This window comes from Babylonia areolata, chromosome 26 (assembly GCF_041734735.1).
Source record: "Babylonia areolata isolate BAREFJ2019XMU chromosome 26, ASM4173473v1, whole genome shotgun sequence".
Taxonomy (NCBI): Eukaryota; Metazoa; Mollusca; class Gastropoda; order Neogastropoda; family Buccinidae; genus Babylonia; species Babylonia areolata.
In genome coordinates, this window is record NC_134901.1 from 33038011 (window position 1) to 33056897 (window position 18887).

The window sequence follows — 18887 nt, forward strand, 5'->3', positions numbered from 1 at the left end:
ATTCCAGGTGACACTTGAAGACAAGAGAACACTTGCCTTGGGATTTGATGCAGTTGCTCATGAAACCACACAAACTCTGCTGGACCTTGCCCTCAGCAAACTTGAAGAGCTCTCCTTTCTTAAATCACCAGAAGACTCGCAGGCACAGCTGAAACAAATGCTCAAGAATATTGTCGGTGTAATGACTGACCGAGCTGTTAAAATGAAGTCCTTTGGTAAGCAACTGGAGGAAAGGTGTGAGGCTGCATGTGAGGGACCAGAAGAGCATGTGAAACTGGAGTTTCTCCACTGCAATGCCCATTTCTTGCTGGGGCTATCTACAGCAGCTGACAAGGCTCTGAAAGAAGTTGCTGAGGAGAGAAACCTGAATGGCCAGCTGGGCAGAGAAACCCTTCCTGCTTTTCGGTTTCACAAGTCACAAGATTCTTCAGCCTGCAGGTTTGTGTTGTGTCTATCTGCCTTCCTCTCTCCACATTCCACCCCCTCTCCTCACACTTGGTCTCTCATTCAGTCCTCCTTTTATACTGTGTGTGTGTGTGTCACTGTGTGTATCAGTTGTGTGTGTGTGTGTGTGTGTGTGTGTGTGATTCTATGAGTGTGTGTGTTCTGTGTTTGCTTAACAATAATAGCATATACAGGAGTACAAACTCTGTGTTTGCTTAACAGTAATAGCATATACAGGAGTACAAACTGAGAAATGGCAAATTTCAGAATTATGTTGGCAAATAGTAATAAAAACACACCACTCTTAGTTTACTGATCATATCATTGGATGTTTCTCAGGTTTGTGAGGATGGCATGTGACACTCTTGGTCCCAGAGGTGACGAACAGTGCGGCTGCCATCAACTTTGGATCATGTTCTGCAGCAACCTCCAGGAAAAGCCAAGTGCTATCACAAGCTTCCGTGGGAACAGATTTAATAATTTGTTCTCTGCAGCTGCAGGATTGATCCATCACAGGTACGTACATGTTACATATGATCTGATATGAACATTTCATTTATTCTAAAATCTATATATGCACATGAACTATTTATTTATAGGTAACTTCTTCAAACCCAAAGCTTTGTAAACAGATGCATTTATTGCAGTACATTTGTCATGTTGGTGACCATGTTAAATTTATCTCTTTTCAGGGACGATATCATCCAGTTTTTCAGACGCAGGCCCCCCTCCAACTTAAAGCAGACATCTGTTGAGGCTGATGCCAAGTGTGATGCTGTGAACACCATGGTTCTTGGACTGGCTGTCATGTATATATACATTACTGGTCCCTTTTGGAACCTGGTCAACAGCAACATCCACTACCTTGACCAGCACCAGTTCATCCAGCCAATGCACAGCTGTTTGAAGGTGTGTGTATATGTGTTTTTCTTTTCTTGTTTCCCTTACCAGTGACCCCCCAAAATGTGTATGCTTGTTTCTGTTATTTACTTGAGTTTCTATTGCTTTCCCTGAAAACTCTGTGTCTTGAACATGACTTATGTTTCATTGTTTGTATGTTGCAGGAACTTGCAGCACATCCTGATCTATTGATCAGTGACGTCCCTGATGACTTTGAGTCAGTCAGACTGCGGAACACACTGGTTGCTGACTCTGTTCTTCAGGCTGTGGCAAATGTCTCTGAAGATCACAAACCGCTCCTGCTTGCTGTGTTTAAAGCTGTCGCTAAACACTTTGTGCAAGTGGTCGAGCGCCAGCTTGGTGATTTTCTCCCTGATGGGAAGTATGGCAGACCCCCAACAGAAGAAGCCAGACAGCGTATGCAGCACTGTCAGCTGACAAACCTACTTGGTGAAGCCTGCTTTGCTGATCTGGACTACTCCATGTTTAAGAACAGAGGAGCCACTCTTCACCATCACTCCACTGCAAACATGGCCAAGAGAAACAGGCCAGTGTCCAGCTGGTTATTCTCAAAGTCAGCAGAAGAGAGGTTAAAGCTGATGCAGCAGTCCAGAAAGCTGGGCCCAGAAATGCGCCTTGCAGACCGGCAGCAGCAGCTTCTTGTTCTTTCCCAACTGCAAGAAGCCATGGAAGTGGAGGAGGAGAAAAATAGACAAAAGGAAAAGAGGAAGCTGCAGATCAGACAAAAAGTAGCTGATGAGGTTGCAGCACTTGGAGGCCCGTGTCGTTCGCAAACTGATGTTGAAGCACTCCTCCAAAGGTTTGACTCAAAAACAGACAAAACGAATGCAGTCAAAACACAAATCCGATACCTGCGAATCCTCTTACAGGTCACCGATGACAGGCTTCAGCTGAGTAACCTCTCCCTAGAAGCCATGTGCCGTAACCTGTCATCATACCTGGAGGACCAGTATGGTGATCAGGAACAGCTGCATGGACCTGATGCGGATATCTCACTGAGAGAGGAGATACCTGAAGATGACGAGGATGAAGATGTAGGTGAATATACCGATGCCCCATATGTCTTCAGTGCTCAGGGTCAGACCGTGGCTGTCTTCTATGATGAAGGCTTCTTCATTGGCCAGGTGCTCCAAGTACACAGTGACAACAAAGCAGACATCAGCTTCATGTTGCAGAAAAACAACACCAACATCTTCAGATGGCCCCAGTCTGACAAAATCAACACTGTAGAAAGCATCTATGTGTTTTTCAGTGACTTCGACCTGATTCCGACGAACAGAGTCTGGAGTGTGCAAGAGGAGCAATGGAAAACATTGCAGATGAAATGGAAACAATATATACACACATTTTGTTAATTGATTAGGCTTAGTTGTCCAAGTCAAAGACTTCTGTTATGTCAGATATGCATATTTACAATTACTCTGGTGATATCTGACAGCATAGTCTCATCATGATTGTAAAAAACTTGCTCATTTGTTACTAAAAAACCATATACTTTATGACTGTTTTCATTATTATCTGCATTTCTGATAGCATTAAGTCTTCAAAAAAACTGTATTTTACATGCTTTTCTGAACATGCACATATTTGAAATGTTTTTGTAGCATGAAAACTTTCTGAGATATCAACATTATAAGTCGGCATGTTATCACTGTGAAATCAGGCCATTCGACACTTGACAAAACTGAATATTTTGCTATTTTGGAGGCACTGTCTCTCTCAAAGCATGTTCCTGAGTAGGCCAGAAAAAATTCAGCATAAACTAGGTATTGGTGGTACCACGTACAGCAAAGAACAGTGTGGTAAGTCTTCATCTTAAAATTTTATGACAGTCTAAAAATAGCAATTTGTTAAATCTGTCAAAACGCGTCATTTTTGCACATTTTTAGATGCTGTTTTCTTAAAAACTACTGGGTATAATGCAATGAAAATTTGCATGTGAACTTAGTTTTTTATGTTCTTTCCAATGGTGTAATTAGTTTTTAGATATGTTGAAGTTCAAAATTTAAGTGGTCCTACCTACATACTGGAGTCGGTTTGACGTTACACTTCTTATCCAGTGTTCACCAGTGGTCAGGGTTCGATACCCTATTTTCAGCATGGTATCGTGTCCTTGGGAAAGGCACTTTGCTCCAGTTTTGCTTACTCCACCAAGTTGTAAATTGGTTTCCTGACTTAAGCTGCGGGAGATTAAAGCAGTGGAGAGAGAGGATTGGGCCCTGCTTTCCTGTGCTGAGCCATGGAAACCGTGGATAGGAATTCACTGCCCTGATGGCCATCAAAGACTACAGGATCAGAACTTTTTGACCTTTTATATCATTATGACTACAAATGTGAACAAGATTAAGAATGAAATAAGAATCATGTCGATAATGATCACAGAGATTATATGGACAACAGTATGACTTGCACATGATAAAGAAAATGGGTTTGAGCAATTTTGGGGTAATGTTTGGCAAGACTTACACCCTGACAGTAAACATTTTACATGGCATAGACCCTTTTCAACAGAGTCATTTGGACTTCTTATTTAAGAATGCTTTATACAGTATGTACACGAAATAGACATCCAGATGGCTGTGGGACAGACCATTCAATGATAGTTTTAAAGCTTTCATTTGGTGAAAGAAATGTAAACATATTTTGGAAATTTTATAATTTTTTATTGAAAGACTGAGACATAGGTTATGTAAATGAAATCAATGAAATCAAGTGTGCTGGAGAAAATGCTGCACCAGTATACAGTTGTGAAGAGATAATAAGTATTCTAATGTCAGATAAGTTATTGTTAGATGTCCTGTTAATGAAGATTAGACCAAGAACAGTTTTGTATGCCACAATGAAAAAAACATAAAACAGAGGAGGATGAACAACATTTAGAAACCAAAATACAGAGCTAACAAAGTAGGAAAGCTAGAACGTGTCAAGGAAATGAAAGATTAGAAGAAAATAAGGTGAAATTTGTAGACATTAGAAAAAGAAAATGGATGGAGTGCTCATGCATTCAAGGGCCAGATGAATAGCAAAAAGAGAAAAGTATTGTAATACTTTTGTATTCTTGAAAAAAGACACTTTGTAAATGAGATTATAAAGAAACTAGTTTCAGACAAAAGAGAACTTTATGAGTATAATGCAATACTGCAGGAGGTAACAGATTTCTACAAACATTTATTTGAAATGAGGCCTGTCCAAATATGAAATATCAGATATTGTAAAGGAAATGCCTAAACTTAACAAGACAGAAATGAAAACCTTGAGAGTGGAATAACATATGAAGAAGCTACGCAAGCACTTAAACAAATGCATAACAATATCAGTCCAGATACTGATAGCTTTTCCGCTGAATGGAAAAAAATATATTTTGAGGGATCTTGGCACCAAAATTCACTTCCTGCGCTTCCTTGACTTGTCAATCTTCCTCCATGCCTGTGAAACTTGCGACGCTCTCAGCAGACATGCAAAGGAAGATCCTGACAATTGAAATGAAAAGTTACAGGAAGATCATGCGTTCAACTACACACTAACACAGTTCATGTGACAAAGAGGTGTGCAGCAAGATCCAATGAGCAATAGGTCCTCATGATGACCTCACAGTCATCAAGAAACGGAAAATGAATTAGTATGAACACATTTCCCACTCAGTAGGACTTGCAAAGACCATCTTGTTAGGGACAGTCAGAGGGAGCCATAGACAAGCAAGACAGAGGAAGAGGTGGGAAGATAATATCCAAAAATGAACAGGTATGAACCTGGCAAAATCCTAGAGAGCAATGGAGGACAGAAACAGGCAAATGAGAGTGGTGGCATTGTCTTCACTGGATCTGAATTTTAACAAGCTAGTGTTAATGTGAATTTTTTTTTCTGATTTGCAGAGATCCATATTTTGATGACCCATACAGACGTCCTCTTCCTCCTCCTCCAGACCCCTATTATGACAGAGTCCGAGATGATCCTTACAGGTAAGACTTAGCCAGCTCTTTTAAGTTTCAAAACATTTTTCCTTGTTTTTCTCTATTTTTATTATTAACACTCTGGGCATTGGGTGAAATAAACGTAAGACAAAACTGTTCTTTTGCACTGTGAAAGGACACTGTGTTGTAATTGTTCAGATTTCATTGGGCATGAGTCTTCATAGTACATTATCACATTTGAGACCCATTTCACACACACACATAAAGAATATTATATATTGGAAGTTTTCTTTTTGTGGGATGCTGTTCAATTGTTTCTTTTTCTCCATTTTTGATGGTTCAGCTCTGCTTTTTATAAAATTTTAGTTATTTAGGTTATTTCATTTAAGTTTTTTTTGGTTCTTGAATAAGGGAGGAGGTGTTAACTGTTACATTTTGTTGTTGTTGGAAGAAACTTGTATTTACAGTTGTGTATGTGTATGTGAATTATGAGGGATTGTAACATTGTTAAACGTATAGGATTATTAAGTCAGCGTAGTGAACCAAAGTATAACCGTCTGATCTCAGATTTTTGTCTTCAGGCGTGACCCCTATCCACCCCCTTACGCCGAGCGTTTCCGAGAAGTGTACACCCGAAGTGTGTTGGAACCAGCCACCACACCCGCTCCACCAAGGAAACCTTTGACTGTGGATTGTGAAATTATTGTTATGTCATCAGATTTGAGGTAAAAGTCTTTGGTTGAGTAGCTGATTGATATGTGAGCAATAACAGTTCCAGACTTATAATGAATGATTAGATATCTGCATGTTAGGACTTTTCATTTTTTTTACAAAGCTCTTTTATCCTGTTTCCTGCATTTCAAAAACATTGACAGAAAGATTATTATTTCACAGTAGATTAGATGGAAGAATGGTTGGGTATTCAAGTCTGACCAGAACTCTTGCAATGAATAAAAAGTTTTAGAAATGTTGGCAGAAAGCATGTTTCAGCAGGTAAGCTCATTTGCAAATGTTCCAAACTGTTCAGTGGCTGTAATGTGTGATGTGTGTGTTGGGCAGGCCGTATGCAGACATGGTGGAGAGGCGGCTGAAGAACATCAACTTGCTGACTGGGGTGGTGGTGATCCGGGAGGACTTTACCATCCCACAGCAGGTGGAAGATGCCGCTCGGCGCTCCTGTCTGTTTGCCATCATCATCAACAACCAGAATGAAATTCACCGCTCCCTTACTCTCAATATCCTGCATGGTGTAGCACAAGGTATTCATACAGATGGAAGAATGTGTCAATTTATTTATATATTCTGAGTGTCCTGAACGAGAGTGAGGGCTGTAGCACAAAAAGTTCTGTATTCTATGTAGGTACCGGCAACCTTTTTAAAAAAAATTTAAACAAGTTTAGATTAAAACTATAAGTCAAAACAAACATCCCACCACAAAAATTATGTTTCGATGTGTATTAGAACCAAAGTTACAGTCAATTGAAGTTCATTAAAATTAGCCTTTTTGCTTATCATTTTGAGTTTTTGGACAAATCTCCAATTTTACAGCATCACTGCATGTATGCTAAACAACAGAGACAGCTGAAAATTAAGGAAAATGATATTTTGTTAATAGTAAAGATGCCTGATTTTTTTTCCAGCTATATTACCTGATCGTTTTATTGATATTGAGTTATTCTCACATGGCAAAATTTGTCAAAATAGCAACAGGTGCAGTTTCTTCATTTATCAAGCTATTTTTATGAAATAAAGTAAGCAAGGCCTTTAAAATGGGTACAGCAGTAATTCAGTTTGTTGAAGTTTTTTTTTAATAGATTTATTTCTTATGATCTATGAGATTTGACATCAAATTCTTCTCTCTTTTTTTTGACTGGACAGGCACACATGCATAAATACACATCACTGTTCTCTTTCTCTCTGACAGACACACACACTACCATGACTTTTTAATTAAAAGTCACATTCAGCAATTTTTTTTCTTTTTTCTTTACTTTTTCTCTCTTTTTTTCCCAGAAAAATAGAAAAAACTTTTGTGTAATTTGTGTTTTGTAAATAAAAGTGAAACCACTACTATAGAATATTTCTGCTGAATAATTTCATTTCAACAGACAGCAACATAACATACTTATCATTAATTCCATCATGAAAATAAGAAAACACGTTTCACTACAGATACTTTACTGTGACCCACTAGTGCAGACTCTGGCAGGGAGTCTGATTCCTGTCATGTGCAAACTACTATCCGCCTATGCGGAGAAAACGAAAGTAGCTACTGCTGATAACCTCGCCTCTGTATCCCTGACTAGCTACCTCTTTTTCTGGCAGCCATCTTGACTCCTGATCCTGTGCTCTTCATAGGGCAAAGTTTTTTCGTATTTCTGTCTGTCTATCAATTCTTTGACACTCATGTTTTGTATCTGATGAAGACTTGTATCAGGTCACAAACTTACTTAGCTCGTTTGGGCGTCGAGCTAAAATTATGGCGCAGTCACAATCGTTAGGGCCCTCTACCTCGGGTTCTTTCAACAACAGGTACAGGTACAGTATTTGGGGCAGAAATTAAGCCATGTGGCCTTTCCACGCCTCCTCCACTCCCTCTGGTCGACCCCAGACCACTACCACCTCCTTCACCTCCTCTGGTGTCATCTCTGGGTTTGTTTACCCACACAAAGGTCAGTTGTGCTGTTTCCTTATTTGACTCAATCGATTTGTGTCTGCGCTCCGTGTTTCCTTGGCCCTGCCAGTCGGCAGTGCACGAGTCGCCCTCCTCTGTCTCTTTCCACATGCCCAAAATTTCAATGACTGAGCATGCGTTCCCAATGGGGAACCAACACGGATATTTGTCCGCCACACTGCACACTCTGTCAGTATGTTTTTCGTCCGTGACGGCGGCCAGACAACGTATCGGCGCCCCACATGTGGCATGCCCTGATCACTTTGCGTCCAGTGATGGGTGTGGTGAGTCGGGGTTCCCTCCCTCTAGGTAGGGAGGAAGGTGGACCACTAGGGGACACACACATGCCCATACGTGTGCACACGCTCCTTGTTTTTCGTCCATGACGGTGGGCGGACAATGTATCCACGCCCCACGTGTGGCATGCCCTGACTGCCTCGCATCCAGTGGCGACCGTGGCGAGTCAGGAAGCCCTCCTCCTAGGTAGGGAGGAAGGTGGACCACTAAGGGACACACAAGCCCATACGTGTGTACACCCTCCTTGTCCCAAACATCCAATTTAATTACACATACTTAACCGTGACCTCACGAAACCTGGAGGGGGTCAGGCTGGTGTTCTCTTGACCCTCTCCTGGGAGGGTCACTACCTTGTCGTGGTCGGGAGGCTTAGTGGCCAGTGATCGAGCGAGCTATGTCGGCGGGGGCATCAGTGCTTCTTGGGGTTTGCTGCCTGGTCCCAGGTCTTAATTGACAGCCTACGTAGCCATCGTAGCTGTTCGGGCTGAATAAGTGGTGGTTTTTGTACTGATGCCCCTGATAGGGCTTCCCATGCCGAACAGGTCGTGAGTGAGGCCCAAACTAAACGTGACCCACTGTCCCTTTCGCTATTCTCCGCTCTTCTTTTTACCGCCTCTTTTCTGTCCTCAGCTCCCCATCAAGCCTTCTTTTCCACATTCTTTTTTTCTCTGCGGTCTTCTTTAGGCTCGCCGTGTTTGCCGTGCGTCGCGACCTGTGATGGAGGGGAATGAGATCCTGGGGATTGAGAGAGCACGCTGCTCTCAACACATCCCTTTGGCTCGGACCTCTCCTAAGACAGGCGGCACACATTGGCCTGTGTGTGTCAATCGGCTACCCCTTCGTGGGGCTGGGTCAAGACTGGTAGTTTAGAGGCTAACGAAGGTAACCCCCGTAGTGCTCGGTTCTCTGTCCCCGGGAGCTGGGCATGATCGGGGGGGAACACGTTGGAGCTAGGCTGTTGGTCGTATATCCCTCCCGAAACCTGGAAGGGGTCAAGCTGGTGTTCCCTTGACCCTGGCCCCAAAGTTGGACCCCATGGTGGGTGGGTAAGGGAGGGATGAATTTACTTTTTTTTTCAACATGACTTCCAAAAAATCACACACCCCTAACTCTGGTAAAAGACGACTGCAAGGAACGGACGACTCAGACTCCCGATTTGGAGGTCGTTGAGACCTCTGGATTTTGGCCATCGTGGCTTGTGATTGAGGGCGCTGATGACGACAAGCCCTTGTCGGCTCTCAGCCCCTTCGCTATCCAGAAGGGCTTTCAGTGTCTGGCAGGATCGCTGAAGTCCATCCAGAGGCTGAGGAGCGGAGCATTTTTAGTGCAGACAGAGTCCAAAAGGCAGACACAGCTCCTTCTCAAGGCGACCACTTTCGTGGATAGGGCGGTGAAGGTTTCCCCTCACAAAGGTCTCAACTGCTCAAAGGGGGTCATCAAATGCCCGGAGTTGAAAGGTGTGTCTGAGGCTGAAATCAAGAGCGAGCTGTCCTCTCAGGGAGTGACCGACGTGTACAGGGTGACGGTGAGGAAGGGGTCGGACAGAGTCCTGACCAGCACTTTCTTCCTCACCTTCTGCTGCCCGGATGTCCCCAAGGACATTCGGGTCGGATACCTGATGGTCAGTGTAAGCTTGTATGTGCCGTCCTCTCTGAGATGCTTTAAATGTCAGAAATTCGGACACGTCAGAGACCGATGTAAGGAGGAAGAGGCGTGTGGCACCTGTTCGAAGGCGGCGCACCAGGGCGATTGCGTCAGTGCAGCCCGGTGTGCGAACTGCGGAGGTGGCCACCCGTCCTCATCGAAAGACTGCCCCGCCTGGAAAAAAGAAAAAGAAATCCAGAAGGTGAAGACAGAAAAGAAGATTTCCTTCTTTGAGGCAAAGAAACAGGTGGAGGCCGCGTCGCCTAAGGCGTCGTACGCCTCTGTCGTCAGACCCAGGACGGTGGACCGATGTAAGGAGGAAGAGGCATGTGGCACCTGTTCGAAGGCGGCGCACCAGGGCGATTGCGTCAAAAGATCTGTCGGTCTGCGATCCATCGTTGGTCCTGAACTACGAGTGGAAAGTGCACGACGATCTGCACGGGAGTGACCACTTTCCTGTCGTCCTCCGCCCCACAGATGGAGAAGGTGACTCTCTGCCTGACCGCCTGTATTACGACAAAGCAGACTGGAGTTTTTTTACCACCAAGATAAGAGCGGAGCTGCAGGAAGAAACAGTATTGAAAAGCAAGGACCCTGCTGACACACTGACTCGGATCGTTTTAGATTGCGCCAAAGCAGCAGTCCCATCGTCTACCTCCAAGCCTCAGGTCCCTAGAACGCCCTGGTTGAACGCGGAATGTCGGGAGGCCCGCAAGTCTCGGAAGAGAGCGCAGCGACGTGTCTTTCGGAGACCGGAGACCGATAGCGTTCGAACCCATCAACAGCTGAGGGCGAAAGCCAGGTATGTTTACAAAAAGAGCCAGAGGAAGTCATGGAGAGATTTTTGCTCTTCCTTAACCTCCAACACACCCAAGAAGAAAGTGTGGAGGGTTTTAAAAAGAATTAAGGGCAAAAACGTATGCCCGACCTTTCACCATCTTAAACTCTCAGACACTCTGGTCACAGAGAAGAAAGCAGTTGCCAATTTGCTTGCCTCCACAATAGAACAGAACTCGAGATCTGCTAACAAATCTGCTCGCTTTCTTAAAACCAAAAACCTGTCAGAAAAAACACCATGTAACTTCTTTTCCGACAACACAGAGAATGACAACCTTCCTTTCACAATGAATGAACTTAAATCTGCCCTTCAGACCTGTACGGATTCCTGTCCAGGAATGGACGAGGTCCATTATAAACTCCTAAAGCACCTTCCCCAAACCTGTCTGGACACCCTGCTTAAAGTTTATAACCACATCTGGGTCACAGGCTTTTTTCCACCCTCCTGGCGGAAAGCCCTCATAATCCCGCTGCCGAAACCGGGAAAAGACCCCTCGAACCCCTCCAACTACCGCCCAATAGCACTGACCAGCTGCATCTGCAAACTGATGGAGAAGATGGTCAACGGTAGACTGATGTGGAAACTAGAGACCGACGGCCTTCTGGCGAAAGAACAGTGCGGTTTCCGCAAGCATCGCTCTACCTTTGACCATCTGGTTCGTCTGGAAACCACTGTAAGAAATGCCTTTGTGAACAAACAACATGTGGTGGCCATATTTTTTGACTTGGAGAAAGCTTACGATACCACCTGGAAATTTGGTATTCTCTTGGACTTGCACAAGCTTGGCTTCAGAGGACACCTGCCTCAGTTCATCCACAATTTTTTACAAGACAGACAATTCCAGGTGAGACTCGGCACCACCCTGTCCGACATTCACAAGCAGGAGCTGGGTGTCCTGCAAGGGAGCATCCTGTCGCCGGCTCTTTTCAGCATCAAAATTAATGACATCGTTCAATCCGTTCAGAAGGGATCGGACAGCTCGCTGTTCGTGGTCGATTTTGCCTTATATGCAACTGGCAGCACGTATGCCAGCATCCAGCGACGGATTCAGCTCTGCGTCAACAAAATCCAGTGTTGGGCAGAGGAGAATGGCTTCACATTTTCGTCCTCCAAAACAGAATGCATCCATTTTCATAATTTTCGCCAGTTCTATCTGGACCCTGAAATCCGTCTGGGAAAATCCACCATCCCGGTGGTCAAGGAAGCCAGATTTTTAGGGGTCGTCTTTGATCAGAAGCTGAACTTCCTCAGCCATATTAAACAGCTGAATGTATCTTGCCAAAAAGCCCTGAACATCATCCGAGTTGTGGCACACACGAACTGGCACCTCTACAGAGCCCTGGTCCGGTCCAAACTGGATTATGGAAGTGTAGTATACGGCTCGGCCAGACCGTCCTACCTGAAACTGTTGGACCCTGTACACCACCAAGGGCTCCGACTCAGCTTAGGTGCTTTCCGCACCACCCCTGTGCACAGCCTGTATGCAGAGGCGGGGGAACCGCCTCTTTCCAACCGCAGACTGAAGCTGACCCTGAATTATTATTTGAAATTGTTTTCTGAACCTACAAACCCTGCTTATGACACTGTATTCAACAACCCTTTCGATAAGAAATTTACAGACAACCCAAACTGCATACCTTCTCTCGGACTCCGCATTCAGCCGCACTTAGAAAAGGCCGATCTGGATGTTGGTGGCATCTCAGATTTCTCTAAGTTCCCTGACAGCCCTCCGTGGACCTTTACAACACCTGAGGTCCGATTCGATCTGGCCTCATACCGTAAAGACACCACCAGTTCTCTGTACTACAGAACTTACTTTTCGGAACTCGGCCACAAATTCCCCACTTTTCAAAGTATCTTCACTGACGGTTCCAAGTCAGAGGACGGAGTCGCCGCATCTGCGTTCTGTCCCGCCTTTCCTGACCGGCCCTCAACGGAACACATCCTGTCTGACAGCTCGGTGTACACTGCGGAACTGACCGCACTGGTCCTGGCGGTAAAAATGGTTCTCTCTTCGAAACAAAAGAGATTCATGATCTTTTCCGACTCCTTGTCAGCCCTGGAGGCGATCGCCTGCAGGAATATCACTCATCCCAAACTGCTGGAATTTTATGAAGATTTTACTCTTGCAACGAAGAAAGGATACGAGGTTGTGTTGGCCTGGGTTCCTGGACATGTTGGCATTCGTGGTAACGAAAGGGTGGACCTGCTGGCCAGGAACGCTGTAAAGAAAGAATTATCCAGATCCTTTGTACCATATACAGACATGAAGCGGAAGGTGAACACTTATGTTAAGGATCTTTGGCAAGAGGAGTGGAACACCCAGACGGACAACAAGCTCTTCCAGATCCGTCCGGACCTAAAAGAGACCCTCCCTTCGGGGGTGAAGAACAGAAAGGAGGAGTCTGTGCTGTGCAGACTGCGTACGGGGCACACTTTTTTTTACTCATTCTTACTTGTTGAAGGGGGAGGAGGCCCCTCGATGCATTCCCTGTGACGAGCCTCTCACCGTGAAACACGTGCTCCTTGACTGTTGGGATCTGCATGACGTTAGACGCAGACATTACACGGCGGTTTCTTTGAAGACTTTGTTTCGTGATGTCCCTCCGTGGGCGCTGATGGACTTCTTAAAAGAAGTGAACATTTTTAACCAGATTTGAAGGTTTTAAACTATGGAAGTTTTTTTTAACTTTGGAGTGGAAAGTTTGAAGTGGTGACTCGTTTTAATTGGTTTTTTTAATTTTTTATCCTTGTAGTAGTTATTAACGCGGCGATAGCCTTGAGATGGCCTTAGTGGTCGGCGAGGCTCTAAGCACCATAATTTCATTTCATTTCATTTGGTTACGGTTAGGTGTTGTCAAAAGAGGAAGCTAGTCAGGGATACAGAGGGGAGGTAACCTACTTCCGGGAGGTTATCGGCCATAGCTACTTTTGTTTTCTCCGCATAGGCGGACAGTAGTTTGCACAGGACAGGAATCAGACTTCCTGCCGGAGTCTGCACTAGTGGGTCACGGGATTGTCTCTTCAGTCAGATTCAAAACTAGGTGCGGCAGTGTGGGGTATTCCCAGTGATACCCCCTCTTAAATGTTTATTGATGATATTATCAACAGTGTGATAGTAAAATCATAGGCAGAAGTTCATACGTGCACATAGCATCAAAGAATCGACTGAGTACATGAAGTGACTGTTTTCAGTCATGGAGGATTTTACAATAAACACACACAAAATGATAACTTGAGGTTAAGCAACAAGGTTCTGTTTCTTGCACATACGCGAACATGTGTGCATGTACCCAGGCCCCTTACCCCATCAGAGGTCTTGTGCTTCACTCAAGCCCCTTGTTCGTTCTCTGGTTTCATCTGTTACAGTCCTTGACCTTCAGTTTGGGTCTCTATTATTTAGTAGGAGTGTTACATGTTGTCAGTATAATTGCTATGAGCATTTTATTTTGAATATCTCTGAATATGAACACCATCCTCAGTCTCCAGTTACTGAAAGAAAAAGAAATTCAAAATATGTAAACAGTCTTCATCTTCCATTGAAAAGGACTGTCTGTTCTTCCACAGAGCATAGAAACATGCCTCTGGATGACGCCCTCAGTCTGGTGGCACGCAGCTTTGAGCAGTTTCTGCAGACGGAGAAGGAAAAACTGAGCCGGTCAAGTGCCTCTGAGGCCAGAGGGTCAAGCAGTGGGGATCTATACGTCACCCCCAAAGACATTGCCTACCTGTTCAACTTGCTGGCTGACAGCCGGCCTGTCACCCTTGAGGAGATGGACAAAGTCTTGGCTTACCTGCAGGAGAGGAAAGACAAGATGATGGCAGTTGCAGGGTTGCCGCCACCACCTGCCGCTAGTTGTGAGTTGTTCTTTGCGTTAGTTAATGTTCTGTTTAAGTTTCAGTTTTGTTTGTGTGGATGTTTGTTGGTGGATGAGAGCGTGAGAGGGATGGAAGTAGAGAAGAAAGACAGTATAGATATTCCAGTGGTTTTACTTGGTTACTTGCAGTGTATTTTATTTGATTTGCCAATAGATGATAAAAAATTATGTTTGATGTAGGTACTTTTCACTATCACAGTTGTTTATTATCACACACACACACACAATGACAGACACCACACATACACACATAAACACGCAGACAAACACATAGACAAATAGACATGCACACACATTTTACCATTGCTCACATACATACAGACGTGCGTGATCATACATATACACTTGCGTATGCACAAAAACATAACAGTGATAGAAGTCAGCGCAGACTCTCACTCTCTCTCTTTATCTCTGTGACACACATGCACACACACACACACACACACACACACACACACACACATGCACTCACACTCGCACAGAGTTGCATTGAAAAGAACACACAGGCTTGCACACACACACACACACATTCTCTCTCTGTCATATGTGATGGTGCACGCAGAAATCATGGATAAGGGTCAAAATTCACAAAAATGAGATAATAGGTTTATCTGAAAGTAGAGATAATTCTGAATAAGACACAGAAAACAGAATTCAGTTATCTTTATTAGTTTCTGAGATACATGCATTTGAGTCTCTTGGTGGCTGCTGATGTACTTTTGAGAAAATTGGGTTTCAAGTTTGGGAACATTCACATAGCTATAACTTTTTCATAAGAATTTTCAACAGCAAGTGACTGGTACCAAAATGTCAAGAAAGACTCAGAGAACTTTGGAAATGCACTCTGTATCACCAAATAATTGCTGTTTAGTCAAAATATTATCCCAAAATCATGCTCACTTGGTGTAAACACTGAGAAATAAATGGGTGATGTTTCGCATGTTCACACTTCGAAAAAAAATTGTAGAAAAAAAACTACTAATCAGAATCACTCCAAACTTTCTGACAATGTATGACCTTTGATCTGCATGAGATGGCTTGTATACATGTGTTATATCTGTGCTACCCCTGTGGTGACACACCAGAATATACCTGTATAAGGGTACGTTCACACTAGGCTGTAACCACGATCTAACCAAATGGTTACATTGAGGGATGTAACTACCATGAGACAAACTCTAGATTTTTCATACAGCATGTGTGAACGGAAAGCGTCTAACCACTGTCTAACTATTAGGCTCTGCCCCTTTTCCCGCGCGTTTTTTGACTGAGAGCAGCAGTTCTCGCTCGCTGGCTGGGTTTTGTTTTGCGCTGAAGTTAGACTGGTGGCATCTAACTACCGTTGTAACTTCGTTCTAACTTGAACAAGTTACAAGCCAAGTTACAGGGGTGCTGTGGCTGAGGCGTCATGTACAGATTGGGGTATACTTTTGTTTTCTGTGGTTCCCGTGGGTTTCCATGAAGTGGGGGGTCTTGAGGTTGTGCATCTCCACCAGCCTGCTGTGACCTGCTGCAACCTGTTGGAACTTGGGTCTTGTAACTCCCTTGTAACTCCCTTTGAAAGTATAAAACCCCCTTGTTTCAGGGGGGTCTCTTCATTCCATCTTGACCTGTCATCATGAATTGTGGATTCGTGTAGACGCAGCAAGAAGAACGAAAAAAATGACAGTCAGCCAGCTTAAATACATTCACACTGTAACTGATCAAGTTACAACACGCGTCGATGTAACTCACTATAACTGACCCCAACCATGCAAAGAAGGTTGCAATCACTTGCAATCGGTTAGATGTGGCGGGCCAGACAATTTGCATACCGCACGCAGCGTGCGTGCAAGGCATGCTATTTTGTTTTGACGTCGGAGTTTTTTTCAAACTTGGCTCCGCCTCTATTTTCTGCTCTAACTCACTGGAACCGACTGGGACTAGTGTGAATGCCTTTGTAACTGTTTATAACTTGATCGGGCGATGTAACCTCGAAAAATTTTTATCTCCCGAGTCATATTTTTGGGGGCCATCTAACCACCTATCAACCAAAAATCGGGTCTTCCCGAAAAATCGTCTAACCGATGGGAACCCACTGCAACCAAAAATTCGTGGTTCCAGTGAGTTAGAGAGCGATGTAACCATTTGGTTAGATCGTGGTTACAGCCTAGTGTGAACGTAGCATAACACTGTTATTGAAGATAGGCAGGTGATACAAAACAAAACAATATAACATAATAGTACTCACCATATTTATCCACACACTTTAGAAACACAATTCAGTCAGTGAATCACATGTGAAGTTTCTTCTGTGCACCTTGTCCTCTTTTGGTTTTCTTTGGTCTTCCTGGAGTCCCATACTTGAAAAGATATCCAGTAAGTAAGACCTACAAAGTACAATTAAGTAATGATTAAAATTTTGCCAAACATGAAACTGATAATGATAAGAAGAAATCATGCATACACACATACATAAACACACATAGTGACATACATAAAAAGCGTTAGCACACACACACACACACACACACATGAAATCATACATGCATGCAAACACATGCATGTAATTAACATCATGTATGCACACAGACAATACACAGGCTGACACAATCATCACACACACACACACACACACACACACACACACACACACACACACTGACAATGACTGCACAAAATACAGTCACAGATAAACACTGGATTACACATTCTCAAGCATCTGAAATGCATTATACATTTCTTCTTTTTCTTTACAGACTTATAGACTGTGAAATGTCTCAAACACCTTCAGTTAAGTGTGAAAACATGCCATGATTATTGATAATCTTTGACTGGTAGTGACGGGCTTTCCCAATTGCTGCTTTTGTCCTTGTCAGTTTGTTACTAAAAATAGCATCCACTCGTCAACATTGTCACTTGTTTTACTACTCTTAGGTGGATGTTTCCAACTAGTCGGGTTACCATTTACAGTAATCAAACGACACATGTTATTCCTTTCTTGTAAGTAATTCTAGTTCACCATAAATTCACAAAATTTTTAAAACGCGTAAACTAAAACTCGAAGCGAAAGATACGTGAATTATGGTGGTGAAGTAAACTTACCAGAGTCTCAGTCTTCGTGTTATCCCCATTCTCCTTTGGTAAAGGTTGGTTTTCTTCATCGTCACTGCTAAAATCATTGATTTCTGATGATTTTTCATCACCAAAGTATTCTGTCACTGCTTGAATGAATTCTGGCGAGGTGAAATCCATTGTTTCTGACAACGTTGAGCTCTGGTCAGTTTCTGCATCGCCATTGTGCTTCATGTTCGCAAAACACAATCACTGTCACCCACTTTAGGCAATTATTGTGGCTTTCACAAAACACAGAGAGCACTGAAAATCAAGACATAGACAGTACAAGCCTGCTACTTTTGGAAGTAATTGAAGTCGGCGATCAAAGTTTTAGCAGTGATGAACTGAGTGTCGGCCAGTGTCTGTCATGGATAAGTTGCTCAAATCACGTGGTCTCACAAAAAACTTTGAATTACTACGCATAAACACAAAGTAACTGATTGAGAACAGTCTGGAAATAGGACTAGTGACTGTTTACAACCTGGAGGTTATGTTCTTACGCTTGACACGCAATTTTTTCTGTTCGAAATCGTGTTCGAAAGTGGGGCAAAAGAGTTTGCTGATTTCCTAAAGTTTACTCTCTTGTCCCAACAGGAAAACATTAAAATAAATTATACTTACTTTATATTTGTATACAATACTTTGGGACATAGTAGAAAAAACTTTGTAGAATGTGAATATACAAAATAGTGAAATTTGATATTTTTAGCCCTTGGTCACTTTCACAGTATGTAGCGCGAAATGTGTGGTTGTGACTCATCTATGATTTTCGCGTGCAGCATCACATATACACATCCGCATGCACACACACTCATACACAGCTGAGTTGAAAACACACACATACACACATTCACACTCTCGCTCACACACACACACACATGAAGTCAAGTCAAGTCAAGTCACACACACACACACACACACACACACACACACACACACACACACACACACACACACACCCACACACTCATGCACACATGTGCGAGCACACACATGCACACAACCACATGCATACACACACGTATGCACACACACACACACACACACAGAGTTGCATTGAAAACAAAACACATGCGTGCGCTTTTGACCTGTGTGGTGCTAATACATTTATACCATTATCTAGAATTGATAAACAAACTCTTTAAGGTTGTGCTTTTAAAATGTACAAGGTTAACTCCCCAAGG

General features: G+C 43.5%; 2 protein-coding genes across 5 annotated transcripts in view; both read left to right on the forward strand.

Annotated features, from left to right (window-relative positions):
* LOC143300518 (nuclear receptor coactivator 5-like) overlaps window positions 1-18887 on the forward strand; it is a 57954-nt gene that overhangs the window by 27087 nt on the left and 11980 nt on the right. For all 4 annotated transcript variants that reach the window (XM_076614256.1, XM_076614253.1, XM_076614255.1 and 1 more), the window contains exons 6-9: window positions 5238-5324; window positions 5858-6001; window positions 6336-6535; window positions 14297-14587. In XM_076614256.1, coding sequence (XP_076470371.1) covers window positions 5238-5324; window positions 5858-6001; window positions 6336-6535; window positions 14297-14587 — 722 coding nt within the window. The remainder of the gene's footprint in view (window positions 1-5237; window positions 5325-5857; window positions 6002-6335; window positions 6536-14296; window positions 14588-18887) is intronic.
* LOC143300520 (uncharacterized) lies at window positions 717-3228 on the forward strand. The gene is made up of 3 exons (XM_076614257.1): window positions 717-960; window positions 1137-1353; window positions 1509-3228. Exons 1-3 carry the CDS (start codon window positions 773-775, stop codon window positions 2718-2720), a joined length of 1617 nt encoding a protein of 538 aa, XP_076470372.1. The 5' UTR covers window positions 717-772; the 3' UTR covers window positions 2721-3228.